The sequence below is a fragment of the Cebus imitator genome, unplaced genomic scaffold (genome assembly GCF_001604975.1).
Source record: "Cebus imitator isolate Cc_AM_T3 unplaced genomic scaffold, Cebus_imitator-1.0 Scaffold536, whole genome shotgun sequence".
Classification (NCBI taxonomy): domain Eukaryota; kingdom Metazoa; phylum Chordata; class Mammalia; order Primates; family Cebidae; genus Cebus; species Cebus imitator.
The window spans coordinates 317,277-336,377 of record NW_016107851.1 but is presented as its reverse complement, the minus strand read 5'-3'; the positions used below and the strand labels follow the sequence as shown (position 1 = coordinate 336,377).

General features: G+C 39.3%; 1 protein-coding gene across 5 annotated transcripts in view; it reads right to left on the bottom strand.

Moving 5' to 3' along the window:
- TNFRSF19 (TNF receptor superfamily member 19) overlaps positions 1 to 19,101 on the bottom strand; it is a 109,484-nt gene that overhangs the window by 75,204 nt on the left and 15,179 nt on the right. For all 5 annotated transcript variants that reach the window (XM_037733524.1, XM_017514731.2, XM_037733526.1 and 2 more), the window contains exons 2-3: positions 12,210 to 12,313; positions 9,552 to 9,662 (exon numbers count right to left, since the gene is read on the bottom strand). In XM_037733524.1, the coding sequence (XP_037589452.1) occupies positions 9,552 to 9,662; positions 12,210 to 12,278 (180 nt within the window). In that variant the 5' untranslated portion in view covers positions 12,279 to 12,313. The remainder of the gene's footprint in view (positions 1 to 9,551; positions 9,663 to 12,209; positions 12,314 to 19,101) is intronic.

The window sequence follows — 19,101 nt, the reverse complement described above, 5'->3', positions numbered from 1 at the left end:
ATCAATTCAACTGTTAAAACCTGTGCATCTTCACGGACTTCTCGTATTGTATGCTTCAGTTCCATTAATTCACTTATATTCTTCTCTAGATTGTCTATTCTCGTTAGGATTTCGTCAAACCCTTTTTCAAGGTTCTTAGTTTCTTAGTTTCTTTACATTGGGCTAGAACATGTTCTTTTAACTCACAGAAGTTTCTTATAATCCACCTTCTGAAGCCTAAATCTGTTAATGGAACGCACTCGTTCTCCATCGGGTCTTGTTCCCTTGTTGATGAGGAACTGTGGTCCCCTGCAAAGGGAGAGGCATTCTGATTTTGGGTATTCTCAGCCTTTTTACGCTGGTTTCTTCCCATCATTGTAAATTTATCCACCTGTCATCTTTGTAATTACTGACTTTCAAATTAGATCTCTGAGTGGACGTCCAACTTGTTGATTCCCAGCGCTGGAATCTGAGCAACCCACTGCACCAAAACAGCAGCGTTAAGATTCGTGGTGCTTTTCTGCCTGGGAATCTCGGGTCTGGCTTCCATCTTGAGTCCCTTTTTCAATCAGCTGAATAGGTGACTCTGCCTTCCCGCAGCTCCAAATGTCGACCAAAAGGGGACCTAGTCCTGTTTACTCTGCACCAAGAACCACCGCACTGGGGCGCCAGCAAAACCGCTGCGCAGGCCACAAGAGTTGCACTGGCTACCCCTGTGGCTCCTCCGCTGGGAATCTCCTGGTCCGTGAGCAACAAAATTTGTCTGAAAGTGCAGCGTCTTCTCGTTCTCTGTGCTTTCACTGGGAGCCACAATCCCGAGCTGCTAGTGATCAGCCATCTTGGATCTCTCTGTATAATCTCTTCTTGATGTTTTGGTAGAATTCACCAGTAAATTCACTTTAAACTGGTGCTCTCTGTTTTGGAAGCTTGTTAATTATTTATTCAATTTCTTCAGTCAATATAAGCCTATAGTGAGTGTGGCTTTCTTCTTGTGTGAGCTTTGTCAGATTGCATCTTTCAAGGAATTGATCCATTTCATCTAGATTACCAAATGTGTGGGCATTGAGTTGTTCATAGCATTTCTAATGTCACTGTAGTGATGTCCATGCTTTCATTTCTGATACTAGTAATTCATGTCCTCTCCCTTATTTTCTAAGTAAGCCTAGTTAGAGAATCATCAATTTTATTGATCTTTTCAAAGAATCACTTTTTGGTTTTGTTGATTTTCTCTACTAAGTTTCTGTTTTTAAGTTCATTGATTTCTGCTTTAATAGTAATTATTTATTTTATTCCACTTACTCTGAATTTAATTTGAGCTTCTTTTTCTAGTTTTACAAGGTATAAGCTTAGACCACCAATTTTGGGTCTTTCTTTTTTCTAATATGTGCCTTTAATACCCTCTGAGCACTGCTTCACTGCATCCCACAATTTTTCGTAAGTTCTGTTTTCATTTTCATTTAGTTCAAAATATTTTAAAACTGATCTTGCAGTATCCTCCTTGACTCATGTGTTATTTAGAAGTGTGTTCTTAATCTCCAAGTATTTTAGAATTTTCCAGCTATCTTTCTGCTATTGATTTCTAGTTTTATACCGCTGTGGTCTGACAGCAGACACTGTATGATTTCTATGCTTTTAAATTTGTAAAGGTGTTCTATGGCCCCAAGAGTGCTCTAGCTTGGTGAATTTTCCATGAGTGCTTGAGAATAATGTATCTTCTGCTGTTGCTGAATGAAGTTGTCTATAGATATCAGTTATATCCAGTTGATTGACAGTGTTGAGGACAACTACGTCTTTACTGACCTACTGCCTGCTGAATCTGTCTATTTCTGATAATGTTGAAGTCTCCAACTACAATAGAGGATTTATCTGTATCTCCTCGTAGTTCTATCAGTTTCTATCCCACATGGTTTGATGCTCTGTTGCTAGGGGCATACCCCTTAAAGATTGTTATACTTTCTTAGAGAATTATACCCCTTATTATTATGTAATGTCCATCTCCACCCCTGACACCTGCCTTTGCTTTGAAGTCTGCTCTGTCTGAAATTAATATAGCTACTTCTGCCCTTCTGATTAGTGTTAGCATGGTATATATTTCTCCATCCACTTACTTTTCATCTATGTATATCTTTATATTTGAAGTGGGTTCTTGTAGATCACAGAGGTAGATCTTGTTTTTTGACCTGCTCTGACAATCTCTGCTTATAAATTGGTACATTCAGACCAATGATGCTGAAAATGATTATTGATATAGTTAGGTTAATAGCTACCATATTTATTACTGTTTTCTATTTGTTGCCCTTGTTACTTGTTCTCATTTTTGTCTTCCACATTTTCCCTTTTACAATTTTAATAGAGCATTTTACATGGTTTCATTTTCGCTCCTTTTTTAGTATATCAGTTATACTTCTTTTTACACTTTTTTTAATGGCTGCCCTAGAGGTTGCACTATACATTTATAAACAGTCCAAGCCTACTTTCAGTTAACACTGTACTATTTCATAGGTAGTGTGAATGCCTTATAATAACAAAATGATGCTAATTCCTCCTTCCCATACTTTGTATCATTGCTGTAATTCATTTTACCTCTATGTGTGTGCCTATACACATACAAGCATACTCACTCAAATACACTGTTGCTGTTATTAGTTCCAACACACTATCATCTGTTATATCAATTAAGAATAGGAAAATTAAAGTTTTTATTTTACCTGCACTCAGCATTTCTTTGATGCTCTTCTTTTCTTTATGTGGATCCATGTTTCTGACCTATATTATTTTCCTCCTGTCTAAAGAACTTCTTTTAACATTGCTTACAAGGCAGGTCTACTCGTAACAAATTCCCTCAATTGACTGAGAAAGTCTTTATTTGTCCTTAATTTTGAAGGATAATTTCTCAGGATACAGAATTTTAGGTGATTTTTTTTCTCAATACTTTAAATGTTTCATTGCACTCTCTTCTGCCTTGCATGATTTCTGAGGAAAAGTCAGATGTCATTCTTATCTCTGCCCCTGAGTACATATGGCGCTTTTTTTCCCTCTAGCTTCTTCCAAGGCTTTTTCTTTGTTTTTCTGCAATTTGCACATGATATAACTGGTGTCGTTTTTTGCCACTTACCTTGCTTGGTGTTCTCTGAGTTTCCTGGATCTGTAGTTTGGTGTCTGGCATTAACTTGGGGAAATTCTAAGTCATTATTGTTTCAAATATTTCTTCTGTTCCTTTCTCAGATTAGCATATTAATATTAGCATATGAATGATAAATGCTATTAGCATATTAATCAGTTGTTCTTGATTCGGTCTCATAATTTCACATTCCTTGCCAGGGCTGGTCCTGATGCTTGCTTTGTCTCTTCAAATAGTATTTTTTGCCTTTTAGTATGCTTTGTACATTTTTGTTAAATGTCATAGATGATGCACTGGGTACAAGGCGCTGCTGTAAACAGGCCTTTAGTAATGTGGAGGTGAGATGTGGGGGAAAGGGCAGCTTTCCATAGTTCTGTGCAGGCCTGTGCCTCTGGACTGCAAGCTTCCCCAGTGCCTCTCAGTTGCTTGTTCACCTTTAAATGGGAGAGAATGGCTGCAGCAGGCTGAGGCAGTATTTCCCCTCCCCAGCTCAGTTAGGCTCTAATAAAGCCCCGGCAGGTGAGCCTCTGGTGTCTGCATTTCGCTTGAGGGCAGTCAAGAAAAACAAAGTGCTCTAGCATATTTCAAAATGTTCCTTTTCTGCCTCCCCTGTCAGAAAAACAAGGGGATTTTTTTTTTTGACATTTACTGTGAGAATCTGTTTGAGTTCCCAGAGGTAAAACTCACAAAAGCAAGGGAAGGCGCTCTATGAGTGGGTCCTCCTGAAGTTTTTAACTCTCAGACTTTTCCAAACCTAGGCTGGAGCAGTCTGTCAATAACAGTGCAGGTTTCCTACCACGGTGCTGGCTCGCGGGGAGGCTTATGCAGCAGTGTATTGTGATTCTCTGTAGCTGCTTGCAACCTCACTTCTCTTGCAGATCTAAGAGCTGCAGACTTTTCAGTTTGTTCAGCTTTTTACTTGCTATTGGGATAGAGTGGCAACCTCTAAATTCCTCATATATATGAAACCAGAAACTGGAAAATGATTTCTTAATTAAAAAAAAATAGTAATAAGGCTCACAGGACTTTCATCATCTGGTCTGATTCTCCAAAAGTTACCTTAAGGTTATATTCTGCAGATTCAAAGGATGAAGACAGTAATTTCTTAGAAATTATTTACTCATCTCTTAGAATCTTTAAAGTTTCATTCAGATTTTCACAGAGATTTGGAAAAAGAAGAACATTTGAGGAAATGAAATGTCATCATCTTTAAACCAAAATTAAAATTCTAAGCCCCACATCATCTGAATGGACCCCCCCTCTAGGCCAAGGACATTCCAAAGTTAACTGAAAAACTAGCTCATGCCAGGATGGGAAGAGGGACCCAGATATGCCTCATGGTACCCTCCTCCCTTTTGGAATTACTGATGAAACAGACTCTTTAAATCTGATAAGAAAACACAATCTATTCTCTCTGATGTGGGCTACCTGGAGGCTTCCTCTGCATAATAAAACCTTGGTCTCCACAACCCCTTATCTTAACCCAGGCATTCCTTTCTATTGATTCCAGGTCTTTAGATAATAACCAATAGGCAATCAGAAAATCCTGGAATCCATCTATGAGCTGAAATCACCCTTTCCTACCTGCTCCTTACTCCCAGTTGTCCTGCCTTTCCAGACAGAACCAATGTTGAGTGATGTCTTATGTCTCCCTAAATTGAATAAAACCAACTTGTAGCCCTCCCACCTTGGGCACATATTGTCAGGATCTCCCTAAGGCTGTGTCACAGGCCACTGGTCACACATTTTTGGCTCAGAATAAATCTCTTCAAATATTTTACAGAGTTTGGCTCTTTTCATCAGCAATCTATTTTCTTCTTGGGCGTAATGGCATTTTTAACTACTTTGTTTACTGATCTTAGATATGTCATAAATGAATCTTTTTACACCCGACACAGCAAAATCTACGTCTGAAGTGCATGTTACTGTAATCAACAGGAGTTGAAAAATACCTGTTGAGATGTTACCGTTAATGAGATATCACACAGACTTTGAAGATCAGTCAGTTTCGATCTAAATGTAAAGCCCAGGATACTAAAAGCCACCACTCATTTAACACAAAAGCCAGAGAGAAAAGCTATCTACCAGGAGCCACTTGTGGAATGCATAATTCTTTGTTTCCTGCTGTTTGTTAATCATTGATCAAAAATCTATGAATGACAAGACTCAACATTAGATAATGGCAGTCTGTAGGGAAAAAGGACTTCTCTTTTAAAAGTCTCTTAAAAGAAAAAGAAAAATCTATTGTTCCTTTTCTAACAGAAAGGCTTTGAAGTTTTATTTAAAACAATACATCGCTTCTCCACAACTAGCAACATCTTTAAAAAATCAGCAAATAAAGCAAATGGATGTATAGCTCTGAACATGCTCACAAACAAAAACAAAATAGGCTTCAGAACATCCAAGACTGTGAAATACGTCCTGATATAACACAGTTTCTTAGCAATAGTGGTTGAAATGAATATATTTAAAGTGCTCCTGGGAGTAACACATACTCACTGTGGTGAGAGCAGTAGTAACACACCTACTGTCTAAGGAATGTTCAAAACTCTAGTTTGGAAAATGTCTGCTATCTCTGAGCATCTTTACTTAAGACACTGGCAGGCTCTACTTCTTGACTAGCAATGCTAACATTCATTTTAAGAAAAAGAAGTGCCAGTAAGTGTGGCATTCATGTTTTCTGTTATCAACGCTTTAGTGTTTCTTTTTTAAAAAATTATTTTATACTTTAAGTTCTGGGATACATGTGCAGAACATGCAGGTTTGTTACATACAGATACATTTGCCATGGTGGTTTGCTGCACTCATCAACCCATCATCTACATTAGGTATTTCTCCTAATGCTATCCCTCCCCTTCCCCACTACCCCCTGACAGGCCCTGGTGTGTGACGTTACCTTCCCTGTGTCCATGTGTTCTCATTGTTCAACTTCCATTTATGAGTGAGAACACGTGGTGTTTGGTTTTCTGTTCCTCTGTTTTGCGAGGATGATAGTTTCCAGCTTCATTCATGTCCCTGCAAAGGACATGAACTCATCCTTTTTTATGGCTGCGTAGTATTCCATGGCATATATGTCCCACATTTTCTTTATCTAGTCTATTACTGATAAACATTTGGGTTGGTTCCAAGTCTTTGCTATTGTAAATAGTGCTTTAACAAACATACGTGTGCATGTGTCTTTATAGTAGAATAATTTATAATCCTTTGAGTATATAGTCAGTAATGGGATTGCTGGGTCAAATGGTATGTCTGGTTCTAGATCCTTGAGGAATCACCACACTGTCTTCCACAATGGTTGAACTAATTTACACTCCCACCAACAGTGTAAAAGTGTTCCTATTTCTCAACATCCTCTCCAGCATCTGTTGTCTCCAGATTTTTTAATGATTGCCATTCTAACTGGCCTGAGATAGTATTTCAGTGTGGTTTTGATTTGCATTTCTCTAATGGCCAGTGATGATGAGCTTTTTTTCATGTTTATTGGCTGCATAAATGTCTTCTTTTGAGAAGTGTCTGCTCATATCCTTTGTCCATATTTTGATGGGGTTGTTTTTTTCTTGTAAATTTGTTTACATTCCTTATAGATTCTGGATATTAGCCCTTTGTCAGATGAATAGATTGTAAAATTTTTCTCCCATGCTGTAGGTTTCCTGTTCACTCTGATGATAGTTTCCTTTGCTGTGCAGAAGCTCTTTAGTTTAATTAGATCCCATTTGTCTATTCTGGCTTTTGTTGCCGTTGCTTTTGGTGTTTCAGTCATGAAGTCCTTGCCTATGCCTATGTCCTGAATGGTACTGCCTAGGTTTTCTTCCAGGATTTTTATGGTGTTAGGTTTTATGCTAAACTCTTTAATCCATCTGGAGTTAACTTTTGTATAAGTTGTAAGGAAGGGGTCCAGTTTCAGCTCTCTGCACATGGTTAGCCAGTTTTCCCAACTCCATTTATTAAACAGGGAATCCTTTCCCCATTGCTTGTTTTTGTCAGGTTTGACAACATGCGCGGCATTATTTTCTGAGGCCTCTGTTCTGTTCCATTGGTATATATATCTGTTTTGGTACCAGTGCTATGCTGTTTTGGTTACTGTAGCCTTGTAGTATAGTTTGAAGTCAGGTAGTGTGATGCCTCCAGCTTTGTTCTTTTTGCTTAGGATTGTCTTGGCTATACAGGCTTTTTTTTTGGTTCCATATGAAATTTAAAGTAGTTTTTTCTAATTCTGTGAATAAAGTCAATGGTAGCTTGATGGAGATAGCATTGAATCTACAAATTACTTTGGGCAGTATGGCCATTTTCAAGATATTAGTTCTTCCTATCCATGAGCATGGAATGTTTTTCCATTTGTTTGTGTCCTTTCTTGTTTCTTCGAGCAGTGGTTTCCTTGAAGAGGTCCTTCACATCCCTTGTAGGTTGTATTCCTAGGTATTTTATTCTTTTTATAGCAATTGTGAATGAGAGTTCACTCATGATTTGGCTCTCTGTTTGTCTCGTATTGGTGTATAGGAATCCCTGTAATTTTTGCACATTGATTTTGTATCCTGAGACTTTGCTAAAGTTGCTTATCAGTTTAGGGAGACTTTGGGCTGAGACAATGGAGTTTTCTAAATATACAATCATGTCATCTGCAAACAGATACAATTAGACTTTCTCTCTTCCTACTTGAATACACTTTATTTCTTTCTCTTGCCTGATTGCCCTGGCCAGAACTTCCAATACTATGTTGAATAGGAGTGGTGACAGAGGGCATCCTTGTCTTGTGCTGGATTTCAAAGAGAATGCTTCCAGATTTAACTTATCTTCATCGATTTATCTACCCTTGGTCGTTGATGCTGGTGACCTTTGGATGGGCTTTTTGTTGATGTTGATGCTATTCCTTTCTTTTTGTTAGTTTTCCTTCTAGTCAGGCCCTCTGCTGCAGGTCTGCTGGAGTTTTCTGGAGGTCCACTCCAGACCTTGTTTTCCTGGGTATCACCAGGAAAGAACAGTAAAGATTGCTGCCTGTTCCTTCCTCTGGAAGCTTCGTCCCAAAGGGGCACCTGCCAGATGCCAGCCAGAGCTCTTCTGTATGCGGTGTCTGTTGACCTTTGCTGGGAGGGGTCTCCCATTAGGAGGCACGGGGGTCAGGGACCCACTTCAGGAGGCAGTCTGTCCCTTATCAGAGCTTGAATGCTGTTCTGAGAGATCCACTGCTCTCTTCAGGGCCAGCAGGCAGAACGTCTAAGTGTGCTGAAGCTGCAGTCATAGCCACCTCTTCCCCAGGTGCTCTGTCCAGGGAGACGGGAGTTTTACCGATAAGCCCCCGATTGGGGCTGCTGCCTTTTCTTTCAGAGATACCCTGCCCACACAGGTGAAATCTAAAGAGGCAGTCTGGCTACAGTGGCTTTGCCAAGCTGTGGTGGGCTCTGCCCAGTTCGAACTTCCCAGAGGCTTTGTTGACACTGTGAGGGGAAAACTACCTACTCCAGCCTCAGTAATGGCAGACTCCCCTCCCCCAACCAAGCTCAAGTGTCCCAGGTCAGCTTCAGACTGCTGTGCTGTCAGCGAGAATTTCAGGCCACTGGATTTTAGCTTGCCGGGCCCCATGGGGGCCCAGTAGGATCCACTGAGCTAGACCACTTGGATACCTGGCTTCAGCCCCCTTTCCAAGGAAGTAACAGTTCTCTCTTGCTGGCGTTCCAGGCACCACTGGGGTATGAAAAAAACTCCTGCAGCTAGCTTGGTGTCTGCCCAAACAGCCACCCAGTTTTGTGCTTGAAACCCAGGGCCCTGCTGGTGTAGGCACTAGAGGGAATCTCCTAGTCTGCGGGTTGTGAAGACCGTGGGAAAAGTGTTGTATCTGGGCCGGAATGCACCATTCCTCACGGCACAGTCCCTCGTGGCTTCCTTTGGCTAGGGGAGGGAGTTCCCCAATCCCTTATGCTTCTCGGGTGAGGCGAGCCCCCACCCTGCCTCGGCTCACCCTCCGTGGGCTGCACCCACTGTCTGACCAGTTCAGATGAGATGAGCTGGGTACCTCAGTTGGAAATGCAGAAATCACTCGCCTACTGCGTTGATCTCGCTGGGAACTGTAGACCAGCGCTGTTCCTATTGCACCATCTTGCCAGTCACCCCCCAATGCTTTAGTTTTAAATCTTCAATGGAATTTTGGTTGTTTTTCGTCAATGCAAATAAACCTTAAAAATTTTTATTGTTTAAGTGAAATACTACAAATCTTAAAATATATATAAAAAAATGACATCTGTTGAATTCTGGGTTTGAGAACCTATTTATCTCAGTAACGCACATGAATCAAAAGTATTAAAAGCGGAATTGTGTGACATTTGGCTAAAGTGACATAATAATCAAAGAATTTGGTCATGGTATCCAACGCTTCATTAATAATTAACTCAAAGAATTTAGTTTAAAAGAATGCATTTTACAAACACAGATTCACAACTTTGCCATGTATCCAGTATACCTTAGACAACTCCATGCCCGGCCCACACTGGCTGCAGGGAACACAATTTCCAGACCGATCCCTGAATTCTTGTTGTCTACAGTCTCCTGTTTCACAAGTCACTTTACACAACTGAAAAAAAAAATTAACAAAATGTTATCTTAAAGTATGTTAAATATATTTTTTGCAAGAAAGAAACAATATTTTCAATATTAGTCACACAATCACTGAATGTAAACATTGGTTCAGAGTGAGGTCAATTCAATTTTCACTTTAGGAAGAAAAACCCTTTCTGAATAAGTCAGTGGAACAAATAAATCAATGAGCCAAATTCTTCTCTGTATTCTAGAGAATATTCATTGATTCTCTAAACAGGGTGTCCCATTTTCTTGGAATTAACTGCTACCCTCCTCAGATACCCTCTGGGACCCAAGACACAGTATGACTTAGAAGCTGTTCTCATCTCTAAGTAAGAAGATATTAAAAAAAAAAGTTATGACTTCTTTGTTCTCATCTCTAAGAAAATATTAAAAAAAAAAATGTTATGACTTATTTGATATATGACCCACCCAAGGTCCTTTTGCTACCAGAAAAATTCTGAATTAAAAAATTTTTAATCTTTAAGAAAAATAAACATATTCAATATAATGAATTAAATAAATGGAATAGATTAGTATAGCCACAAAAACTTCTCATTTATTATTTAGACTTACCTGCCATGCGGTTTTGATGGGAAAGTTTCAACCCTTTTCAACTCAACGATATTTACTTAGAGGCTGTCTTTCAAAGAATACTTTCTAACAATCAGGACACCAGTAAAATTCTTGGTGATGACGATAAAGATGGCGACAGTGGCCCAAGTCTCGTAACTCTTCAAAGTAGAAGTGCCACTGAAATCTGACCTTATGCTCAGTTACCACTGAGCCACTGCCTGGGACCTAACCGTATACTCTGGTTCACAGCATAGGACTTAGATGGAAAACTTATACTTTGGCAAAAACAAAGGTTATTTGTCATTTTCCAAAATATAGCTTTTGTCTCTTATTTTATCTGAAAACAACAAGTTCACCTTGTATGATATCATCCTAGAAAAGTATGTCTGTCTGCTTAACAGACAGTATTTCATGAATAATGGTGGTATTATCACAGAACTGATGAAGATGTTGGGTCCAACCTCTTACCCTAAGCAAGAATGCCTGAAGAGCGCTACTGACTCTGCTCTGTGCTCCTTAATGGAAGGTGAGAATCTTAGCAGGCACTGCGGGAACAGACACTGCTGTTCTGTCCAATGCTTACCACACAGGTGAGCACAGGACATTGTTTTTGATGCATAATTCTGCACAAACCTCCTCCACCTTGAAGCAGGAATCTGTGAAGGTATCTGACAACCTCTTTACGGTCAAAGGTTTAATATCTAGGGCAAGTAGGAGGAAGAAGTCAAGGTGAAGTTTGAGACTAGAAAATTATTTGAGGCTAAAGATCTAATAAATTCCTTTTGCCTCAACTCCTCCACAACTCCCAATCCTGGAGTTTATTTATAAGGAGTAGGAGCTTCCCTTCCAGCACAAAGAGATTGTAATCTCTTCCAGAAAGAAATTACACAACCTTCCTCTCAGACCATCAAGAAAGAAATTACAGAACCCTCCTCATATACCTTATTCAATGTATAACAGCCTCCAATTACAGAATGGAAGCTCTCCTACATTGACCTGAATCCCACTTTATCCTTCTTTTTTATTTATTTTCATTTATTTGTTTTTGAGACGTAGTCTCACTCTGTCACCCAGGCTGGAGTGCAGTGGCGCGATCTCAGCTCACTGCCACCTCTACCTCCCAGATTCAAGTGATTCTCCTACTTCAGCCTCCCGAGTAGCTGGGATTGCCAGTGTTTGCCACCATACCCAGCTAATTTTTGTATTTTTAGTAGAGACAGGGTCTCACCCTGTTTGCCGAGCTGGTCTTGAACTCCTGACCTCAAATGATCCACCTGCCTCGGCAGTACAAAGTACTGGGATTACAGGCATGAGCCACTGCATCCAGACTAACTTTGTCTTTCAAGAAAACTTTGTGTACCGTCTTCAGTGTAAATATTTCTTTATATATCTGTAGATCATTATCTCTAGATTAAATAAATTTCATTCTTTTGAACACCTTCATAGATCTTTTATCAAACTTCCAAATATTAAACTTTTCTATCTGTTTTTCATGCTTTTTGGAACCAACAAGAATATAAACAAGTATATAAAATAATAACTTTTAAAAATCTAAATTCTTCATAATCTGTATAGGTCATAGGTTCCAAATTAGAATTTATGGTGGTGGCTCACACCTGTAATCCTAGCACTTTGGGAGGCTAAGGTGGGCAGATGACCTGAGGTCAGGAGTTTAAGACCAGCCTGGCCAACATGGTGAAACCCTAGCCCTACTAAAAACACAAAATTAGCCAGGCATGGTGGTGGGCACTTGTAATCTCAGTGACTCGGGAGGCTGAGGCAGGAGAATCGCTTGAACCCGGGAGGCAGAGGTTGCAATGAGCCGAGATTGTACCACTGCACTCCAGCCTGGGTGAAAGGGCAAGACTCTGTCTCAAAAAAATAAAATAATTTTGGTAGTACTACTACTTATTAACACATGAATTCTTTCACCACATTCTTATGAAAGAAGCAGGAGTTTACTTACCAAATAGCCTAGTAACACTACAAGAGTGAACGACAATTTCTCTTGTTCTAGAAGTACTTTTAAAGCCATCCTTCTTTATCAAATGTATTTATTGTTGAAGCGTTCTAAATAAAAGATAGAAAGGAAGATGTAGTTAATATTAAAAACATCAGTGACTGTGCTCTGTTTCCTATATAACATTTACCACTTACTAGATAAACTAGGTAATAAATATTATTTGTGTTTTAAAAGAAGAAATAGACACCTTTAAAAAAGTAAAATAGACAAATAATATGTAATTCTTTTAAAATTCAGATTATGAGAACTGAAGCTTTGACTACCTATACATTATAAGCAAAACTCTTATAAACTCTCAGTTCCCAGGCTATACCCACCTTTATTGATATTTTCTACCCATGTCTCTACAGTGGCCAATCTGCTTTACTCAGTTTGAAATTCTATTCAAATAGTGACTATATAACCCTCCCATTTATATGGGTTTGGGCATTGACAACAGGGTAATGGTAGTGATAAAATAACAGCCCTCACTGGGCACTATGTGCCAGGTACTGTTTTTAGCATGCTAACTCACTTAATCCTCACAACTGCTCTAGAAGGTAGATCCTATCAACATTCCCATTTTAGAGGTGGGGAAACTGGGACTCAGAGAGGGCTGCGTAACCTGCCCAATGTCACACTGGCTAGTAAGAGGCGCAGCTGGATGCAAACCCAGGTGGAGCACACCTTTCTACAGCTACTGTGTCACATGCACCCTGAAAAAAACCGTGCTGTTAAATGAAGATCCTATGCTTGTGTCTTGACAACTTTTCTTCACTAAGAAACAGACAGATAATATTTGGCATCTGTGGATTCTTTCCCAAAACCAGTATAGTGCAAAGTATGCATGGCAGAAAAATACGCATTCATCTTAAAACATATAAAGGTCATTTACGAGTGGTGAAATCACAGGCACTAATCCAACATTTCAATAAAAGATAAACCAACCCTTCTTATGTTTACGAGGAATGAACTAAAATGTAGAACCAAATCTGGCTGTTTTTTTTTTTTTTTTACAGATTCACACATGTCCAGAGAAGAGATGAAAAAGAAAAAGCAAAGACTCATTTGGCTGCTCCATCAGGTAGAGAAACAGTGGTTCTGTTTCCTTTAAAGTCGAAGCTTCCAAAACTAGCAGAGATCCCAAGTGGATCATCTGACTTAGAAAGAAACCAGGGCACAGAACCAGAATCCTGGGTAAAGAGCTCAAGAAAAACAACAGCGACAACAATGAAGGAGGCAGAGGAGCAGAGCTGCCTCCGCTGTGGGCTGAGCAGCTACCAGGGGTGAGCTGATGGGTACCCCGGAAGTGGCTGAACCCAGACGAACCACGCCCACTGCCCAGGCAGGTCACGTTGCCAGGGCAATGAAAAATCATTTACCTTTGTTGAGTGAATGACCCATTTGAAGTGAATTCAAACAGCTTTTTTCACTTTTCCAGCTTCTTGGTCATAACTTTTTTTTTCTTGCTGGCATATCTCAAAATCATCCAGCAATTACCCAACCATGCAACTTACTGCTTGTGTAGACACAGGGTTAGGGTGAGAAGATAAAAATCACATTCTTTGAAGTGCACGCTTCAGGTTATTTCTTTCATGATACGATCTTAAATTTTTTAAAAAAATGTATTAAGTTTTAAAAGTAAAAAAATGTATAACTTAGGTGGAATTAAAACTAATATGAAAAAACAGGGATGATGCCAAGGAATTTACACAAATATAAGACAAAGAGATTGACAAGTCAGTCGGCACATATCATATTCGAGAAATTAGTTTGGATAGAATGGTCTAGGTGGGATACTACACTCACAACTGAAAAAGGCAGACAAATAGTGAAGCATTTCAACACTGTCACTTTGACGCCATGCATTCAGAAGGAGCTAAAAATAGAACCCATCTCACAGGTGCACTGTGGAGAGCAACCGGGCTAACACACAAAGTGCTGAGCCCAGTGCCCCCAGCAGTTGCTGATGCTGTTAATGCTGCTGTTGTTTGTGAGCTGTGAGACCTGGGATAAGTTACTTAATCCTGAGTCTCAGTTTCCTCATTTCTAAATGGGGCAGAATGACAGTGCCTACCTCCTGAAATTTCTGTGAGGAGTAAGTGAGTTTAACAGCTGTAAAGCACTTTCAGGAGAATTAGCTGATGTCAACTGTTTCTGGCACATGATAAGTGCTATAGAAGTGTTTGCAACTAATATTGTCCTTCATGTTAATGACATGATTCTTGAGGATCAAATGATCTGTTAGGATGTGACAGTCCTCGAAGACTGTAATCCATCGGACGAACAGGAGGCATCCAGGCAGCCGCAGTCACGCGACAGCAGCGTTGGACCTAGGGACCTGCAGAAGGCATCTGAGGACTAAGAATCCACTAACACTTTGAACCAAACATTTATAATGCTGAGTACTGTGTTAGTGCTTTAAAAAAGGATAGCTTGTTTTTCTTTCTACCATGCTCTAAAGTAGACATTTATCCCCATACGATGGAAGAGAAAACTGAAGGTCAAAGGGAACAAATACTAGAACCAGTGGAAATCAAATCCAATTCATGCCTGGTAACAGGGCCCCTCAGCATCCCTCCATGTTGACCTAGGGTTGAGTCCTACCCCACTGCCAGTAGCCAGTGACTCCTGCCATTCGGGACAGCAGGGCTACCTCAACAAAACTGATCACAAACACATAGTGCAATAGTACACTTAACAATGTATTCATTTATTCAACAAACATTGGTCAAACAGTTATTAGGTGCCTGAAAGGCAGCTGGACTAGGCTAGGAGAAGGCACGACGTGTTCCTTCAAGGCAGCTCACAGCTTGGCTAAGGTGGTGATCTCCAAAACACCTTTTGACACAGCCTGGCCAAGGAGTATTTTAGAAATAAACCATTTCACTGGTGGAGGGTTGTAAGTGTGACCTTGAATTTCCTGGAGTGGAATGAAATTCCTTATGAAATTCTTTGGCATTCATAAAAAGAAGGAAAATTTAATGAAGCAGCTTCAGCATTTAAGTAATAATATTTAAAATAAAAATAAGGCAATAAAAAGGTTATTTATGACATTTAAAAAAAAATTCTGGACATCCAAGGTCTGGCTCAAAAATAGAAAAATGCTTTTATATGCTTCAGTGTTCTATTTATGTGGGGATGATTTAGCAAGCACAAGCCATACAAATGTCTGAGATTAGGTACCACGGGTCTGGATGCTGGGGTTTTCATACTTTGCCAAAACCTCCAGTCTTGACAGCATCTGTAACAGTCTAGCATGCATTTCTTGGGGAACATGTGTGGAGAAACTGGCCCCACATAAGCACTAGGGAGAAGACTAATGATGCCTGGTTTACTTTATTCCACAAGCATGGAATATCAGCTTGTCTTCTATTCCACAACAACACGCAGCTTGGCAGTATCAGGAGCATGAAAAGAAGAAGGGACACAAACCCCAAGTGCAGAGCAGGGAAACATGCTGATCACCTGCACAGAGTGGCTGCTTCTCAAAGCTGCTCAGTCTGCTCATTTGAGTGAATGGTAACTAACACAGATGTATCCTAATTGGCCTCCCTCTAACTACGATAAATCCAATAGGTGTTATAATGCACACCCCTTGTGCCTTCTTGTCTAGAATCATGAACGCCTGTGCTACTGTGTCACCAGGCAGAGGCAGGGGAGCACTGCCAGGGAGGAGCAGCTCCTGGTTTCATCTCTGACTGGCTGGGCAGATCCCTGGATCTCAAACCACAGTGACAGCTTCCATCTTCGGGTCCCTCAACTGCCCCTTCCTCTACAATGCCTGCCCCCAGCCTGTCACAGGTCCTCTGGAATCCCCCTGAATCTGCATGGGCACCTCTTCTTTCTGCTTCCACAGCACTCTAGACTTCCACACGCTGCATAATGACCCGGTTACTTTGCTCTCTTTCTAGCCTTTGTGTTGCATCTGGCCAGCATTTACTTTCTTTAGTCACTGCAGCACTTAATCTTTAAAATTTGTTTTCAATATTAAAAATAAAGAATGTTCTGAAAAATTAGACAATCTGACAACCCTGGGTCCCACATCAAGGCAACATGAGCTAGAGCTAATGCTCAGTTGTCCCTTACATGGGACATATTCTTTAGTATACTAGTCTCCACCACTCCCCACTGTCACACTGGGCTGCCTTCCCTCATTTTATCACCAACCCAGCCACTGGAGTTGACCACCAATCAGAGTTTGAGGACTTAATAACAAGAACTGTGATTTTACTGTAGAACTGTCACTCACAATATGTGCCCAATGCATGTTAAATGAAGGAAGAAATTCACTAATTAGGGCTAATAGTTTACCTCTCAGAGTTCTAAGAGATAAAACAATATATGTGAAAAAAAGAGCAAATATAATCTGAGGTTGAAGTGAAGTCACTGTGATAGAACAAATCCAGGTCAGAATCCCATTTATTGAAGATAGTGCTGTAATATAGAAAAGGAGGAAGAATGGTGATAATTAGAAAGAAAATTATCTTTCTAATTTTTACAATCAGTAACATTTCTGAGAATTATCTATATTTTTGATTGTGTAAATGACCAAAACATGTGCTTTGGAATAATTCTAATAATCTGGATACTCATTTTTTTTCAGAATAAATTATTTAATTTTCTTTTTTTCCTATCTCTTCAAAGCTATTTATTATCCAACAGATGCCGTGTACGTAATTGGTAACAGTTTTCATCTAAAAAACTGTATTTACATTATGTAATGAAGCTATATTTAACCCATACATTTTTTTCTAATATGCAATAAGAAAAAACATTTTTAAAGTTTCGACATTAAACTGGTGGTTTTACAATTTATAAATCGGCACTGAAATAAAGCCAACACTATAAATACAGCCTTTGACATTTTAATGGCACAACATAATCATGAATGACTTAGAAATACTGTCAGTCCCACATGCTAAGAGAATAAAAACATTAATTAGAAATTTAGAGTAATGCTATTTCCAAACAAAACAATAACCCCCGGCCTCTAGCTATTCCGTATCTTAGCCTTCAGTCTCACTATACTCTGAAAATCATTCTTCTTACATACTAGAGTTGGCAGGCCTCTTTGCAGCCTAGGAACTCACCAAGGTGTGCTGTGATAAGAATATACATGTTGCCATTGGCTGGGAAATGAGAATGGTTTCTGTTTTTCAAATTATAAGGTGTTTTCTACTGAAAACCCTAAAAGCTTAAAAATTTTCTGCTGCCAAATACTGTATCTCCAATTCTCCCAAAGTTCAAAACAGTAAGGGCCACTATTCGGCTCCTTTTTTTTTTAAACAAAACTTAACCTAGATCCAGCAATCCCACCACTGGATAACTATGCAAGGGAAAAGAAGTCATTATACGAAAAAGATATTTGCACATGCATGTTTTTAGCAGCACAACTCACAGTTGCAAAAATATGGAACCAGCCTAAAGGCCCATCAATCAACAAGTGGCTATATGTACATACATACAACTAACACTAATATCATATTTATGTGTGTATATATGTGTGCCTATATATATATATACATGATGGAATACTACTCAGCCAAAAAAGGAATGAATTAATGGCATTTACAGCAACCTGGATGGGATTGGAGACTATTATTCAAAGTGAAGTAACTCAGGAATGGAAAACCAAACATCGTATGTTCTCACTCATAAGTGGGAGCTGAGCTATGAGGATGCAAAGGCATAAAAATGATGCAACGGACTTTGGGGACTTGGGCGGAAAGTGTGGAGGGGGGTGGGGGGTAAAAGGCTACAAATTGGGTTCAGTATATACTGCTCGGGTGATGTGTGCAGCAAAATCTCACAAATCACCACGAAAGAATGTACTCATGTAACCAAATAAAATCTGTTCCCCAAAACCCTATGGATATAAAGAAAAAATAAACAAATAAAAGTAAAAACAACAACCACAACAAAAAACCTAGGGCAGGGTTTTCTGAGACTAATTCTTTTTATTTCTCTAAGTTATACATGTTATCATCTTTGCATTAGGAAAATCACTGTCAAAATTCTCAAAATGTCCAGTCAACAAGCACATTGTAACTAATGTGCTTTTCCCAAAATTCATGAATGTTTTCCTATTCTAAAATGCAAATGGAACAATGGTAGCATCAGGGACTAAGAGGACCTCAAACATCCACACAGTCTTTCTTACGAGAATTGTGCATACCCTTCTCTCAAACACAGCTGTTTAAACTTTTATTTCAGAAGGAAGTCTGGATAGATTCCAAAACCACTCTTTACACCATTTGTAGTGTTCTTCTCCAGTGTAAGTAGGTCCTATTCTTTCCCAGTTTCCACATATGTGACCAATCCAAGCTGACCAAAGAGCTGCTAAATAACATTCAGTCTTCAGATACACAAGTTCCTTTGTTTCTGTAATCGCTGATGGGTAGATGTTCTCTTTTTAAAACCCAGGTTTTAAAACTTCAGTTTAAAAGGTACATAAAGGTACCTTTTATGTGACATGTGGACTAGAAGACAACCCAATACTGTTTAAGCATCTTACTTTTAAATGAAAACATTTTAGACAAATAAGATATCATGAAGGAACTCACTAAACCAGTAAATCATGAAAAAAAAATGCTGATCATAACCACTTTAATTTTCTTTTTCTTCACCTAAAGGGTTACTTTATCAATTTTTTTGGTCCAACATTTTTAGCCATTGGAATAATGAAAATTAAATCTACAATGAACTATTATGGCATACTTATTAGAATGTCTAAAATACAACATCTGATCACTCCACTGTTAGTGAAGATTTGGAGCATTGGAACTCTCATACACTGTTACTAGAAATGAAAGTCTAACAACCACTTTGGAAAACAATCTGGACATTTCTTAAA